At 39.5% G+C, this 13,581-nt stretch overlaps 3 protein-coding genes across 4 annotated transcripts in view; 1 reads left to right on the top strand and 2 right to left on the bottom strand.

Annotated features, from left to right (window-relative positions):
* Positions 1-974: 974 nt before the first annotated feature.
* Positions 975-5,453, bottom strand: stmnd1 (stathmin domain containing 1). Its single transcript, XM_044137944.1, has 5 exons — positions 5,100-5,453; positions 3,962-4,142; positions 3,707-3,852; positions 2,680-2,805; positions 975-1,559 (listed from the first exon to the last, which is right to left on the bottom strand). The coding sequence occupies exons 1-5, from the start codon at positions 5,160-5,162 to the stop codon at positions 1,116-1,118; spliced, it is 960 nt and encodes a 319-aa protein (XP_043993879.1). The 5' UTR covers positions 5,163-5,453; the 3' UTR covers positions 975-1,115.
* Positions 5,454-6,031: 578 nt separating this feature from the next.
* On the bottom strand, positions 6,032-9,117 carry LOC122843293 (tektin-4-like). The gene is made up of 9 exons (XM_044137943.1): positions 9,001-9,117; positions 8,694-8,862; positions 8,391-8,516; positions 8,114-8,319; positions 7,765-8,017; positions 6,807-6,914; positions 6,580-6,723; positions 6,386-6,465; positions 6,032-6,308 (listed from the first exon to the last, which is right to left on the bottom strand). The coding sequence occupies exons 1-9, from the start codon at positions 9,003-9,005 to the stop codon at positions 6,104-6,106; spliced, it is 1,296 nt and encodes a 431-aa protein (XP_043993878.1). The 5' UTR covers positions 9,006-9,117; the 3' UTR covers positions 6,032-6,103.
* Positions 9,118-9,827: 710 nt separating this feature from the next.
* Positions 9,828-13,581, top strand: part of LOC122843292 (piggyBac transposable element-derived protein 2-like) — a 4,642-nt gene continuing 888 nt past the window's right edge. Inside the window, exons 1-2 of one of the 2 annotated variants that reach the window (XM_044137941.1) lie at positions 9,828-10,024; positions 11,585-13,581. The exon at positions 11,585-13,581 is cut by the window's right edge and continues 888 nt beyond it. In XM_044137941.1, the coding sequence (XP_043993876.1) occupies positions 11,594-13,360 (1,767 nt within the window). In that variant the 5' untranslated portion in view covers positions 9,828-10,024; positions 11,585-11,593 and the 3' untranslated portion in view covers positions 13,361-13,581. Of the gene's footprint in view, positions 10,025-10,360; positions 10,397-11,584 lie in introns of those variants that run through there. The other variant, XM_044137942.1, reaches the window with a different exon arrangement.

The following is a 13,581-nucleotide window of genomic DNA, read 5'->3' as shown; positions in this document are numbered from 1 at the left end:
TTATCCTTAACATATTATGTATCGGTTTATCTAATAGTATCACAGTCATATCACAGCCTGCAGTCATTGTCACGTCCATCTGAGGATAAGCTGTTGCTTGAAAGATCCGCCACGTTTCAGTGAAATGCAACCTGATGCAGCTTCTTACTACTGGCTCTTGTTTCTTAATGCAACCACACGCCTTTTAATGTCCATAGAGAATCGTGAATAAAAGGAGTGGAGGGGGGCTGCTTCAAGTTTCTTCAGCTTGACAATTGGGGTCCGGTTAGGTTGCATGTCCTTATTGTAAAGCTGCATGCTCACTCATCTAAATCAACTCTTTCTTAAACAACATGGAGTTGATTTAGACAAACAGCTCTAATTTAGGCTGACTCTCTTGATGGATTTAACTCTACAAGGATCATAATTTTAACATATTGATTCAGAGCTTAATTAGCCTCAAGATTAAGTAAATAATACAAAATTCCCCGTGGTAAGAAAACAATCAAGAGATTTGGGTTTATTGAGTTTAATCACGACAAACAGGAGAGAGAAGCTTGAAACTCGAAATCTCTTCTTCATCCGTTTGGACACAACACCTCCTGTCGCGTCCTTCAAAGCTAAAATGTAAAATATGTTTTTATTCCTGAAACTATTAATGAAGCACTCTTTGATTTGTTTTTCCTGAAAAATCTGAATATTTAGACTCATAACTATTCAGTATGTTTACTAGAATACTTCAGAAATAAACCTTGCATCTTCTGAGATTAAAATCCTCCCCTCCCCCCTTTTATAGTCTATTTTACAGATTTAATGGCGTTACTTAAGTGAGCGGAAAACATGCATTATTCACTGAAACAACGCCACCTTGTGTTGAACAAAACAACTGCTCTATTTTGACCTCCTTCTAAAACGTCAACGAAACTCTAACAAGAACTCATTCAGTTTTTAAGGTGAGCTCAACGTTACAGTCCAGTAAAAACAAAGTTCATTAGCCCTTTTACATTTGTTTAATAAGATCCATGTGGCCAACAACATCTTCTGTGAATGTGCAAAATGAAATCCTTTGGCTGCCTTCCCCTCCTCTCCTGTCCTCTCCTATGAAGCGCTGATTGGAGGCTCCGTTATGGGATAAACTAAAACATTTCGTCCTTGTCCTCTGCACGTTGAAAGCTGGAGTCACTCTCCAGTTCCTCTAAAGAATCGAGGAGCTCGCCTGGCCTCAGCTCCTCCACCTGAGTCAGCTCCTCTTCCTCCGTCCCACCTCTCTCCAGGTGATCTCCTTCCTCTCCCATCTCCTCCATTCCTTGCCTCGTTTTTCCCCCCTCGTCTTTTCCCTCCGGCCACTCCCTGCTGTCTCCTTCAGCCCCTTTGAGCCACTCTCCTCCCACGGCTGCTTTGCGTGGGGCCTCGCCGTGGAGCGCAGAAGCTGGAGACGCTGCGCTGGCTGCTGGGAGCTGTAGCGACTCCACAGGACTCAGGGTCGAGTCTGTTTCCTCCTCGGCGCTGGAGACGGGAGCCGGTCGTCGACCTTGCGACGTGTTTGTCCTTAAACGGTTCTTCATTTCTTCTTGCTTCATCTAAAAGACGACGGAAGGAGCAGATCTTTATGTGAGCGAGAAATGAGACAAATGAACTTTTCCGTGTTTTTTTTTAAAACCACAAATTTCGAAGTTATTTATGAAATGGCAGGAAAAGGATACACTGCGGAATTTTTTTTTCTTACAAATAAAAATGTGAAAACACCCCCCCTTCATGCCGATACCACTAAAAAAACAGCATCATTATTGAGCAACGATAAGTTGTGGAAAAGTTTATGTTCAGGGTTTGTACACCCTTCCCACAGTAAAATTCAGGCACTTTTTAAGCATTTTCAAGGTGAGTTTTCAAATTTTGAAGATAAAAGCAATGCAAATGAACTAAAAATAGAGTATTCCAATTCACAATTATGACATAATTTACTACCACAGTGATAACTAGAGGTAGTATTCTATATTCTACAGTACGGACAAAATACACTAAAATATAATAAAATGTTATGTTTTGAAACGTCTCTCTCACATACACCCTATAACCCTGACTGCTCTGATAAAGTTACAATAAAATCTCTAAAGAGTTTTCTCAATATGTTTTCTGGCATTTAGCAAATAGAAATAATTTTGTTGACCTGAAACAAGATACATTTTTATCAAATTCAACTTCAGACAGAGAGAGAAAATGTGTATGTGCCTTTTTGTTATCTTCAAGTAACTTGTTTCAACTTTAAATAACGCCCTCCGATTTACATTTACCAAACTCTGCAGTTTGAGCACCAAGAACATTTAAAGACTTTCCAAATCTTCCAAAATTCAAGCATTTTCAAGGATTTCAAGCACCGGTACGAACCCTGGAGGCTACACAACAATATTCTATGATTTCAAAATCCAACAGAAAGAAGTGAAGCCAGTCTGCAGAAGTGCAATGCTATAGAATGTACTCCTTTTAGCTGGGGTAAAAGGTCATATGTACTGAGTATTGCCTCAGAGGGACTCAAAACAGAGGTATCCAACACTTTCTTATATTTATTAGTGAAATTTGTCTTAAAGCCATCTACCCTTTTTCTGACATTTCACAAATATGAGTTACACAAACCTATAAAACAGGTTTGCGGTTGTAATGTGTCAGGAGCACATGACATTAACACTGATCCAAACACTCCACCTTGCGTCTCTCCTCAGCCAGCCTCATTTTTTCATCAAACTCTTCTCTGCTGTGGCTTTGAACCTTTTTGGCCTTCAGTGACTCCAACCTGGCAGGAAGTCTTCTAGTGACACGGCTGGATTCGTCCTAATAAGACAAACACACATTTTCGCTACAATTACTTTTGCTGCAGCAACTGGAATGCAGTTTACAGGTTTATTTCTAATGTTGTACCTCCTTCTACACTCAAGGCATGTTGCAGCCTTTAAAGTCATGTTGCTGACAAACGTTTTGATGCGTTCAGGAACAATGACTTTATGTCCAACTCTAGTTCCTAAAGTTTTGTAAATAAAGGCAAGTCTTCACAGGCTATTATGCACCTTGAATGTGTGATTTCTAAATTGTTTTAACTCAAAATTTACTTAATCCTGGCCTTCATTCACTTTCTTTTATTTTTTTCCTGCAGAATTGATCTTGATTATAAAGTTGGACCTGTTGATAGACATGATAAAGGTTATAGGTAATTGGAATAAAAGCAGGAAAAATTTAACATTTAAAGTGTGGCGCGACTCTGTGTCACCCTGGTTAAGTTTAGCATAAAAAATATGTTGCCCTGACATAACAAAAGACAAATATGAAACACTTAAAATTTTGGATTTTGATTATTTTTTAACACCTTATTAATTAATTACAACATTTCTGATGAGATATGAAACACTTCTTACCTCCTGTTAAAAGGAATTGAACAGTAATTTTATGAGATCATACGAAACACTAATGTGTAAGTTTAACAATATATGATGGTTCTGTTTTGAATTTTGACTGAAATTTGAGATTAATTTGAGATGTTTTTGCTTTTGCTTGTATTTTAAAGGGAACTCAGTTGAAACTCTTTGGGACAATAAAAGTCTAAAAATATCATATGACATCAAATGAGTAGGAAATTCTTAAAACTGACCAATCAAGACATATCAAAGGTATGACTCCAGTTCTAACATTAAAACAGGTAAAAATTTATCTTTTCAGCCACAGAAAGTGAGGCTCCCACCATGATGCAGTAGGCAGCTCCACTGTCTTTCTCCCATATTTGTCCCACTGGGATGATGCCCTGACTCCACAGCTCTTCCAGTATCTCCATGGACTTGGGACGCCCCTGTACTGTGACATCATCCTGCAGCAAGTCCGACTCAGCATCTGAAGTAAAATCAATTCAAAGTGTAATTTTTTTCCTCTTCCATACAACATGACGAGGTTAAGTTTTTTTTTGTTTTTTTTTTTTAGCTTGTTTGCAACTGAAACTCACCATTTGGTGCAACACATTCCCTGAGGTTCTCTGACGGTTCAAGGGGGATTTTATTTGGTAATCCTCCAGGTAACACCAGATGGTCTCTGTTTTCCATCATGACCCCGCTGTCCGTTGTGCCCTTTGACCTGGCTGAGTCGCCACGTCCGCTACGTCCGCTGGATTTAGATCCTGCTTCATCCTGATAAAAAAGGAGAGACGGAGAGAAAATTACGACTCAGGACTCTGCAAAGTAATCGTTATACTTTCTGAAAGTTTTTACTGATGCTGTCATGAAGCAATGAAAGTGTAAAGATGAATAAAGATCAGAAAATCTTTTATTAGTCCCACAGGTGGGAAATTTAAGTGGACAGAACAAAATAAAAGCAGCAGAAATTAAAAACAACAGAATAAAAAACAGTACAGTGTAGAAAGAACACCATATAAGCAAAACTAGAAATATAAGTGCAAATATATCAATATATATTATATTATACAGTTGAAATATAAGTGCATATATATATATATATATATATTATTTTTTTTCCCCTTCCATATATAATAGATTTGTATATATAAATTTGTGTATATTTGTATATATAAATACATATTCGTACACATTTACAAACATTTACATGCACACACATGCACATATACATACTTACAATACATTTACATATGTATATGCACCCACAGACATGTATATGTAAACGTACATACTAAAAAATAAATGATGAGAATTTACACATATATAAATGTGCATAACTCAAGTGAAACAAGAGGAATTCATTTAAACAGAAATAAGTAAATTCAAACACCTTAATCAATCCACAAAAAAATAACAAAGATTATACTACAAAGGTGAGCCAGTGACGTTTTTTTTAGATAACATAAGCAAAGTCAGCGTAATTATGTTTGTTTTGTTTTTTTTAAGTTTTATCAACTTATCAGATTTTACAGTGTAAGCTGGGCGACATTTAAGTGAGCACAGCCTTTCTTTTTTTTTAATTTTTTTTTTTTTATTATTTATTTACTCCAACAGCTGGCACACAGCAATTCAACTCAAACGACTGACAGTTTCAAACACCTCTGCAGGTAAAGAGCGGCTACTTTCTCCAGAGTTTGAGCCCATTAAAGCAGGTGGAAACACCGAGCATACCTCGTCCTGGCTCGCCTCCGCCAGCGGGTGAACCACGACGCTCGTGGAGCTTGAACATCCCATCTTTGGCAGGTCAAGAAGCGGACGGATGAGAAATGTGTCGCGTTTTCACCCCTCCAGTTTGTATACAATTACCCGTCTTGCATGCTTTCACACACTCTCTGTCTCCATGGCCCCGACCCGTTGCTAGGGCCCGTTGCTACAATAAATCTGACCCGGTTGATACCCAGGAACAAACAGAGAGCGACCAGCGAAAACATCTCTGGAGATAGGTTACACGTAATTAGGTTACACGTAATTACTGCAGGTCAAGCCTCTACGGAGGTCAAAAACATAGGAATCACATTTCCTGAAAAAAAGTTTTGCCTGAAAAAAGATTTTTAAAAAGTGGAAACAGCATGTTGATATTTGAATGTTGAAAACAAACAAAAACATTCATTTAAAAAAAAAGAAAAAGGAAAATTATTACTTCACATTAGTTACTTTGAGATTTTTTGTTTGTTTTAAAGGGGGAAATAGCAGTGACATTTAGTTTGTATTTGTAAATTAGGAAATATCATTGTATTTTAAAGATGCTTAGACCTGGATGACAAAATGAAATTTTAATTTGCTTTGGTCACAAATTTCTTCATATATTATAAAAGTAGACTCTCAATGATTTATTGATTGCTTAATTATATTTTATTCTTCATGTAACAGAAGCAAATTAAAGCCAGTTTACATAAAAAATAATTCACTTTTATTTGCACATGACTGATGAGTATTAAAATACAATATGTGAGCATTCTTCACTAATTTGAGAGTTTTGCCTCTCAACTTTTTTTATTTCCTTTCCAAATAATCCAAGCAATGCAGATTTTTATTTTTTTTTAAACCATTAATTTCTCTCTAAACCCCAACAGAGACGGACCCTCAAAGAAAACAAGTTCATATAAATAGTGCTAGGCATTTTATTGGCAGTGCCACAAAAACAGGGCTATAGGTGGCAGCAGCAGCAGCTGCATCTACTGCATGTCTGGGTGAGGGCTGGAGCTCTGTGTGATTCTGCAAAGCCTGGGTTTGTTACCCAGAACCACAGATGTGTCGACCGCCAGCCTGAAGCTCTGGTGGAGGGCCTGGCACTTCCGCGCCACGTCAAGCGTTTGAGCATTTCTCGTCAGTTTCTCCTCCACAAAGATCAGATGTCTCTGTGCCACGGCCAGGTTCTGCCTGTGAAGGACGGCAACAGGAGGGTCAGTCAGAAAGTTGGGTGACAGACGGATTACTGAGGGAGGAAGAGAACTTACTGGGTGAGCTGCAGCACCGACTGAAGACCAGCAAGCATCTTTGCCAGGTCTTGTCTCTCCAGAACGAGAGCGTTATGGGGCTAAAAGAAGGACGAGGAAAAACCCGGTTATGATTTGTTTGAGCTGTAACAAAAAGAAGAAGAAGAAAAAAAAGTCTAATAATACAACTACAACCCTCAGGCTGCAGCACCTACATTGTCCAGGCAGAGTTCAAATCGGGGTCTCTGGTTGAGGATTTCCAGAAGGTGGGTGATCTGGTGCAGCCTGGATTCACAGTTCTGAATATGCTGGAGCAGTCTCTGTATGTCTTTGTTCAGATCAGAAATCTCTTGCAGGATCTGGAGGTTACAGACAAATTAAGGAGTTAAATGACCAAGCTTGAGATGCTGTGAGATTGTGCGAAAAGTTGCAGCATGCTGACCTTCTGTCTCTCTAAGTTCAGTGAATCCTGGAGCTTGGTCAGCTCCTGGATCTTCCTCCTGAGAGCTTCTGCAGTGCTGTTGCGTTGGCGCTCGTAGGCATCTTTCAGCTGCAATCGTCGGAAAGATGACAGACATTAACAAATATCACTGACCCTAGCACAGTAATTATTTTGGTAATTTTAATGAAGAATATCCAGGACATCAAAATGCTTACTGGCAATGGCAATAAAATGAATATGATTCTCATTAATGTCACATATTGTGTGGAGAAATGTTAATTTATGTTTAACTTACAGTTGGCATAATTGTTAACATTTATTGAAACAGATTGTCTGCCATGGACTCCAAAGTAGTCGCCATATTTTAAGAACTAACATGGACTGAGAACATGGCGATATGCAAACTTGGGATTGCCTGAGAACTTCTCACCTGGACAAGGAAAATGTTTTCTTCACGGAGGTGTTATGGTGGTCAAAGGGGACAGAAACAGAGCTATCTGAGCTCAAAGACAAGAGGTATGCTGGGAACAGTCACCTATAAAGCATGCTTCATAGGTGACTGTTTTGGTGCATCTCTAATCAATAATTAAGAACTGGAAACTTTGACCCAACATGATAATGATCAGAAACAAGCAGCAGCAGGACCAAGTATGTTGAGAAAAGGCTTTTTGTAAATCCTGAGCACAACTATAATACATCTATTTTGTGTCTCTGCAACTTGCTAAAGAACATTTATCTAAAGGTTATTGAGGATGTGTGTCTACATTTCAGCCTCTGTGCATAAATTTGACCCAATGCATAGATGAAAATGATTGAATATATAAACTTTACTGCCATTATTCCCTTAAAAAAATGCAGTTTGAACCCCCCACAACAACAAAAAAAGAGTAAGAGATTTCTGGCTATGATTCATGCATGTAAACTCCTGTCAGTAGCTGTAGATGTGACTTGCTCTTACATTTGCCAGGAGGAACATCAGGTTTGCCCTGCAGGCGGACGAGTCCTTCAGCAGGTTTTCAGCTGTCAGCTTCAGGTTTTGGCAGTGAGATAGCCACGTCTCATAGCTCACATGGTTTGGTTTGATTGAGGGAGCAGGTATGTGAGAGCATGGGGTGTCCACCTCAAAGGTGATACATTTGGTGGTGAGTTTGATGGCTTCGACCTTGTCTTGAAAATCATGCAGCAGCCGAGAACGGACTGCCTTCAGAGCGCTGCAACAGAAAAACAAAAGTTAAAGTTAATCGTCCTACTGAAGATTAACTTGTGCGCCATTCTGATTAATTCAGACTTTTCTCTTCATGTCTGACCTTAGCTTGTCGAGTAGGATGAAGATCTGCTTCTGCAGCACCTCTCTGCTCTCGTTGATCATCTGCTCCTCTTTCTTCAGCTTGAGGAAGACCGGGTCCTGTCTCATTCCCTCCGAACATAGGCTGCTGCTGAGAGCCACGCAGTCACTCATAAGCTGACTGTACAGCTGTCTCTCCTGGAGACAGTGCTCTGCCGTGTCTTTCGCCTGAGGGCACAATCAACTTTAGAAAATAGTCCGCCTTTGTTCTCTGAGTGTTTGATTGCTGACGCAGATACCTGCTCCACACAGATGATTTCTCTTTCTATCCGCCGGATTAACTCATAAATATGGGCCTGCCAATGGCTGACCTCCATGTGGCGGGATGTGAAATGTCCCATGGTGTTACGAATAGACAAAGGAACCTTCAATGACAAAATGGAAATACACCTGAAATCAAGAAACCTCCAACAAAAATTATGACCGGGTGAATTATTGAGCTACAGTGTCCCAATAATTTAGTGACACAAAGGCACGTCAATTTATGCTATAGAACAAAACAACCCAAAATTTAGCAGTTTGGCTCAGCAGTTGGGCCTTACCCGAGCAATATTATTGCTATGCAGGGTGAAGAAGATTTCATTCAGCTTCACATAGTGATCCTTCTGAGTTCGTGGTTTGTTGTATGACAGACTTATACCGTCAGCCAGGGCAGGGAGAGTCAGTTTACCTTCTGATTCCTGCAGGCAATCCATCTTTGGATTATTTTTCCTGTGACATAAAAAAAGCAAAAAATGCACAAAAAAATAACTTAGTTTTACCTGAAATACTGCCAAGAGAAAATGGTGAATTTGATTAAAATTTTTCAGATTTGATCTGTGAAAAGTAACACTTAACACTCTTACTTACCACATTGTTTTGATTTTCTGTAAAGAAGGTCAAATTGTTGAATATCAGTTCAGTTGGAAACAAAAGTGTTGGGACAACAAGGAGCCTCTTTGCAATGAGAAGAGCATGGAAGCCTGAAACGTTCTCCAAGGATACATGTTTAAATGTCAACAAAGTTAAAAACAAGTAGTGGTATCCATGATTATGGTCCATTTTCAGAACAAATTAAACAATAACAACTTGAATTCTGTTAGGAACTACTAGAGCAAAAATTATTGCATTAGTTAAATCTGCTTGGCAAAATAAATGCGGACAATATTTAGCAGAAAATGAAAATGAACTTAAACTTAGGACAGGTTAAAACAATTCCAGCTTCTTGTAAACTGTGGTCACAGATTTACCTAAAGAAACTTGATCTAGCAAAAGTGTCACTCATGTTTCAACTGAAAAGGATAAAATAGCCAAAGCTTAGGCGTGTGCCCTACATCTTTGTTTACAAGTTAAACACAGATGTTTAACTTTTACTTTAACAACCTAAACAAGGTAGAGTGCGATTAAAACGAATAACATTAGTAATATAATATTAATGAGTCTTGAAATTAAGATGCAAAAATTCCCCAGAAAAAATGGAATAGTATTTTTTTTCATATGACTGTCCATGTATTTTACCTACACATCAAACAAGCAATGTCTCTGCTTTGTGAGACGTGAAATTATATTGTAAAATATTCATATATCCTCAAAAAAACAGTCTTTCTGATAATATTGCAAAGAAATATGTGAATGTTTTAACTACATTTTAAATGAACTGTGGCACTCACAATATGGCGACAACGTTGACGTACAACGAGACAATTTTTGTCTAATTCTATTGGTCGATGAATAAAGTACATCCGGTTGTTGATAGCGGAAGTGTTTACTCGGGAGACCACAGGGATTTTGGCTGCAAAATTCTGCAAATTATCCTAATTCGCGGTAAATTGTGCCGTTCTAGAAATACCTACCAACTTATGGGTTTTTTTTACTGCTGGTATGTCGGAATAAGGTATGTGTGACATAGATTTTCGGAGTTATTTGTCCATTTTGATTTATCGCGCTTTCGCTACATTAGACCATAATGGCTGCAAATGAATAGTATTTTGATGTAACACAATAGAAACCCTGGTGTTTACACACTGCTTGTAAAAAATATGTTTTTCTTCCTGATATATCAACATAACACAATGATCACCAGAACCTCGTAAAAGAATCAGTTATGATCTGATTAAATCTCTGACCACGGTGGATTTGCTTCAAAATCAACAAAAATAATGGTTTCTCTTGAGTAAATTAAGCGTGTGGAATTTTACAGAGAAGACTGTCGACGAGCGATGTCCTCACAACCTTAGAGATTTAGAAAACTTCTTCTAAATTAAAGGTAAAAATGTAATATCACTTTGCGGGATGCAAACAAAGAGAAGACTTTTCTAGTTTTCATATTTCAACCCCTAACATATTTGATTTCAGTCGAATTATACTGGATAGATATCTAGTATAATTCACTACTAAAGAATTATAAGGTCAGATAAGTTTTGAAATTATGCATCATAGTTGAAAAAGGTAATATTTTAACAGGTCTATGTTCTACGTCATATGCTCCCATTAAATAATTATGATTGTGATACCGTCACACACTGTATAAAAATATTTTTTCCCCATCCTTTGACGTTGGATCAAACCACTTCTTGTTTAGATCAGTTAGAATAACCACGATTATTTATTTCTATTTTCATACTGTGGGAATTATAAGAATTTTATTTCTTAGAAATTTCTTTTTAACTTTCAGTACAATTCATTGGCATTTGGAAAAAATTTCCTTTTAAACTACATCACTTGAAAAGGGCTTCATAATGCCCGCGCCAAAACAGTGACGTTCTCGTTTATAACAAATTCGGTTTTATTCTTAGGGTCATTTTTCATTTAGGAGACACATTTGTGGCTGGGTTTTAACTTCCTGGTTGACGTCTTGAGGTTTTATTTCAATATTTCCAAACAATTTTCTTACTTCATATTTTCTGAAGTGCGTCAGTCTCTCCTGCAGCAAAACGCTTCCCACCACAAAACGCTCGTGCTGCCCAGTTGGGATGGTTTTCTCAAGCTTTCGAGTTTGCCTTTATCTATTCAAACGTAAAAAGGGTTCACATTATGAATTAACATGTCTCCAAAAATTAAAATCTTTTCCTCTGAGTTCATTCAGAAACACATTCATTTTTAGGACACAGAAAGATGATGAACCAGCCAGGTTTAACTTCAGACAGTAAAAAACAAGGTCTATATGGCTTTTTAATCAATGCATGCAAGCTTCTGGTTTCAACTGAAACTGTTTATAGTCATAGCCCTACTGTACACAAACTAAGTGATTTAACAAAAATGCTACGAAAAAAAAATCTTCTCTCATACTTGCATTTTATAAATAGAAATAATTCTGGGTAAGCTAACTCCAAGATTAAACATTTGACTTAATCTGAAAGAACGTGTGGCGGTGGATCCAATTAGGTGTTCTTAACTGCAAAACAGAATTAAAATAGCTTGCTGATTTATAATTACGTCTGCCCTCTATTTTCAGAAAGCTACAATGGACACATCACCTTTCTACGGCGTTCCGCCGATTGAAAGCGACGACAGCTGCCTCAGCGACAGCGACAGCGTCAGCGACAGCGACGAGCACAACAGAGCAACGCCAAGTGACGACAGCAGCGCCGACGAAGACCCTGACTGGACTGACGATGCACCTGCGCGCACCAGCGCTGCTACGACGAGAAGGGTGTCGGCCGCTGCTTCGACAAAATGGCAGGAAGTCGGGTGGGACTCTGTTCAACAGCAGACCTCTGCAAAACACTACCCTGTCTGGCAAGGCACCCTTCCAGATGCGGATGAAATCAGAGAACCCGTTCAGTACTTCCGAGACTTTTTCGACGCTGAACTTTTGGAAACAATTTCGCAACAAAGTAACCTGTATTGTGCACAAGAAAATCCCAACAGTGCCCTGAAATTGGATCCCAGTGAGCTGGAGCAGTTTATTGGCACTGTGATGTATGTAAGTGTTATACATTTGCCAAGGTTACGAATGTACTGGTCCACTGATTGTCGAATACGGCAGGTGGCCGATGTGATCTCCCGAGACCGATTTGACGAAATTACAAAATTTCTTCACTTCAACGACAACAACAACATGGCGGCGAGCAACAGGGACAAGCTCTTCAAAATCAGGCCAATTGTTGATTCCCTTCTGCAAAAATTTCAGGCTATCCCTCAAGACCAAATGCTGTTCATTGGTGAACAGATTGTCCCTTTCAAAGGGAGATCCTCTCTAAAGCAATACATGCCCAAGAAGCCTCATCGATGGGGATATAAAATCTACGTGCTTTGTGACACAAAAGGTCTGGTGCATTCGTTTGACATATTTACAGGCAAAACCGCTGCTGAACACGGAGAACCCGACATTGGGCCGACTGGAAACATCGTGCTGAAGCTCGCACAAGCCATCCAGCGTGCTGACGATCATCTGCTCTATTTTGACTACTGCTTCTCTTCCTTGGATTTGTTCGCTGCGCTTGCGAATAAGGGGCTTCCAGCGCTTGGGACGGTGCAGCAGAACCAACTGCAAGGGTGCTGTTTCAGCACCGACTCCGATATGAAGAAAAAGGGAAGAGGGACGTTCGAAGAGAAGAAGGTCGTCTTCGACGGTGCAGAATTGAGGGCAGTCAAATGGTTTGACAGTAAGGGAGTGATCGTTGCCAGCAATTTCCCCGGTGCCCATTCTGTCTCTAGAGTGAAAAGATGGGACAAACAGTTGAAACACAACGTCTTTGTGACATGCCCGAGCATCATTAGTCTGTACCACAAGTTTTTGGGAGGCGTCTACGCGCTCAACGCGCAAATTGCGTCGTGTCGCATCCAGGTCAGGTCAAAGAAGTACTACCACAGGTTCTTTTTTCACTTTGTCGATATGGTGGTTGTGAACAGCTGGCTGTTGTATCAGCGGGACTGTGATTCTCTGGACGTTCCAAAAAAGGAGCGGAAGGACTTGCTTGCTTTCAGAACGTCAGTGGCGCAAGCGCTCTGCATGCAGTTCAATGAAATCTCCAGCGTAAAGAGGGAAGCGCCGTCACCTGACGTGGAAAGGGAATTGCAAAAGAAGAGATTTCGGGGTCCATCTCGGGCTCTTCCAACCATGGAGGTCCGGTCAGATGCCGTGGGTCACTGGCCAATGACTGACAGTGAGCGGCAGCGCTGCAAGTTCAATAAATGCAAGGGCCAGAGTGTCTACAAATGCTCGAAGTGCGGCGTTCACCTGTGCCTCAACAAGAAAAATAACTGCTTCATAGAATTTCACAAGTAACAATAGTTTCGTTCTGCAAATGAAGAGACAGCCAGACGATCTCCTTCGATATTTTCTGCTACAGAGCAGAAATCATGGCTGCATCAATTACCAGCATTATGTTTGACTGTAAGAAGTCTTGTTTTTCCTGTTTTCTTTTTTTAGCAAAACCAGAAGAAATCTGTCAGGCAGACCCTCATTTTTACCAGCATTTGAAAATTAGTTCAGGTATGCGTTGCGAC

The sequence above is a fragment of the Gambusia affinis genome, linkage group LG14, assembly GCF_019740435.1.
Source record: "Gambusia affinis linkage group LG14, SWU_Gaff_1.0, whole genome shotgun sequence".
Classification (NCBI taxonomy): domain Eukaryota; kingdom Metazoa; phylum Chordata; class Actinopteri; order Cyprinodontiformes; family Poeciliidae; genus Gambusia; species Gambusia affinis.
This window is presented reverse-complemented; position numbering and strand designations above follow the sequence as displayed.

What these genes read in the sequence shown, in the direction of transcription:
- stmnd1 (XM_044137944.1), bottom strand. Translation starts at nt 5,162, where the DNA reads ATGGGATGTTCAAGCTCCACGAGCGTCGTGGTTCACCCGCTGGCGGAG. An exon ending in GGAATGTGTTGCACCAAATG is followed by an intron (nt 3,853 to 3,961) that starts GTGAGTTTCAGT and finishes ATTTTACTTCAG; the next exon opens with ATGCTGAGTCGGACTTGCTG. An exon ending in GAGCTGCCTACTGCATCATG is followed by an intron (nt 2,806 to 3,706) that starts GTGGGAGCCTCA and finishes TTGTCTTATTAG; the next exon opens with GACGAATCCAGCCGTGTCAC.
- LOC122843293 (XM_044137943.1), bottom strand. An exon ending in AAATCATCTGTGTGGAGCAG is followed by an intron (nt 8,320 to 8,390) that starts GTATCTGCGTCA and finishes TTGTGCCCTCAG; the next exon opens with GCGAAAGACACGGCAGAGCA. An exon ending in TGAACTTAGAGAGACAGAAG is followed by an intron (nt 6,724 to 6,806) that starts GTCAGCATGCTG and finishes TGTAACCTCCAG; the next exon opens with ATCCTGCAAGAGATTTCTGA.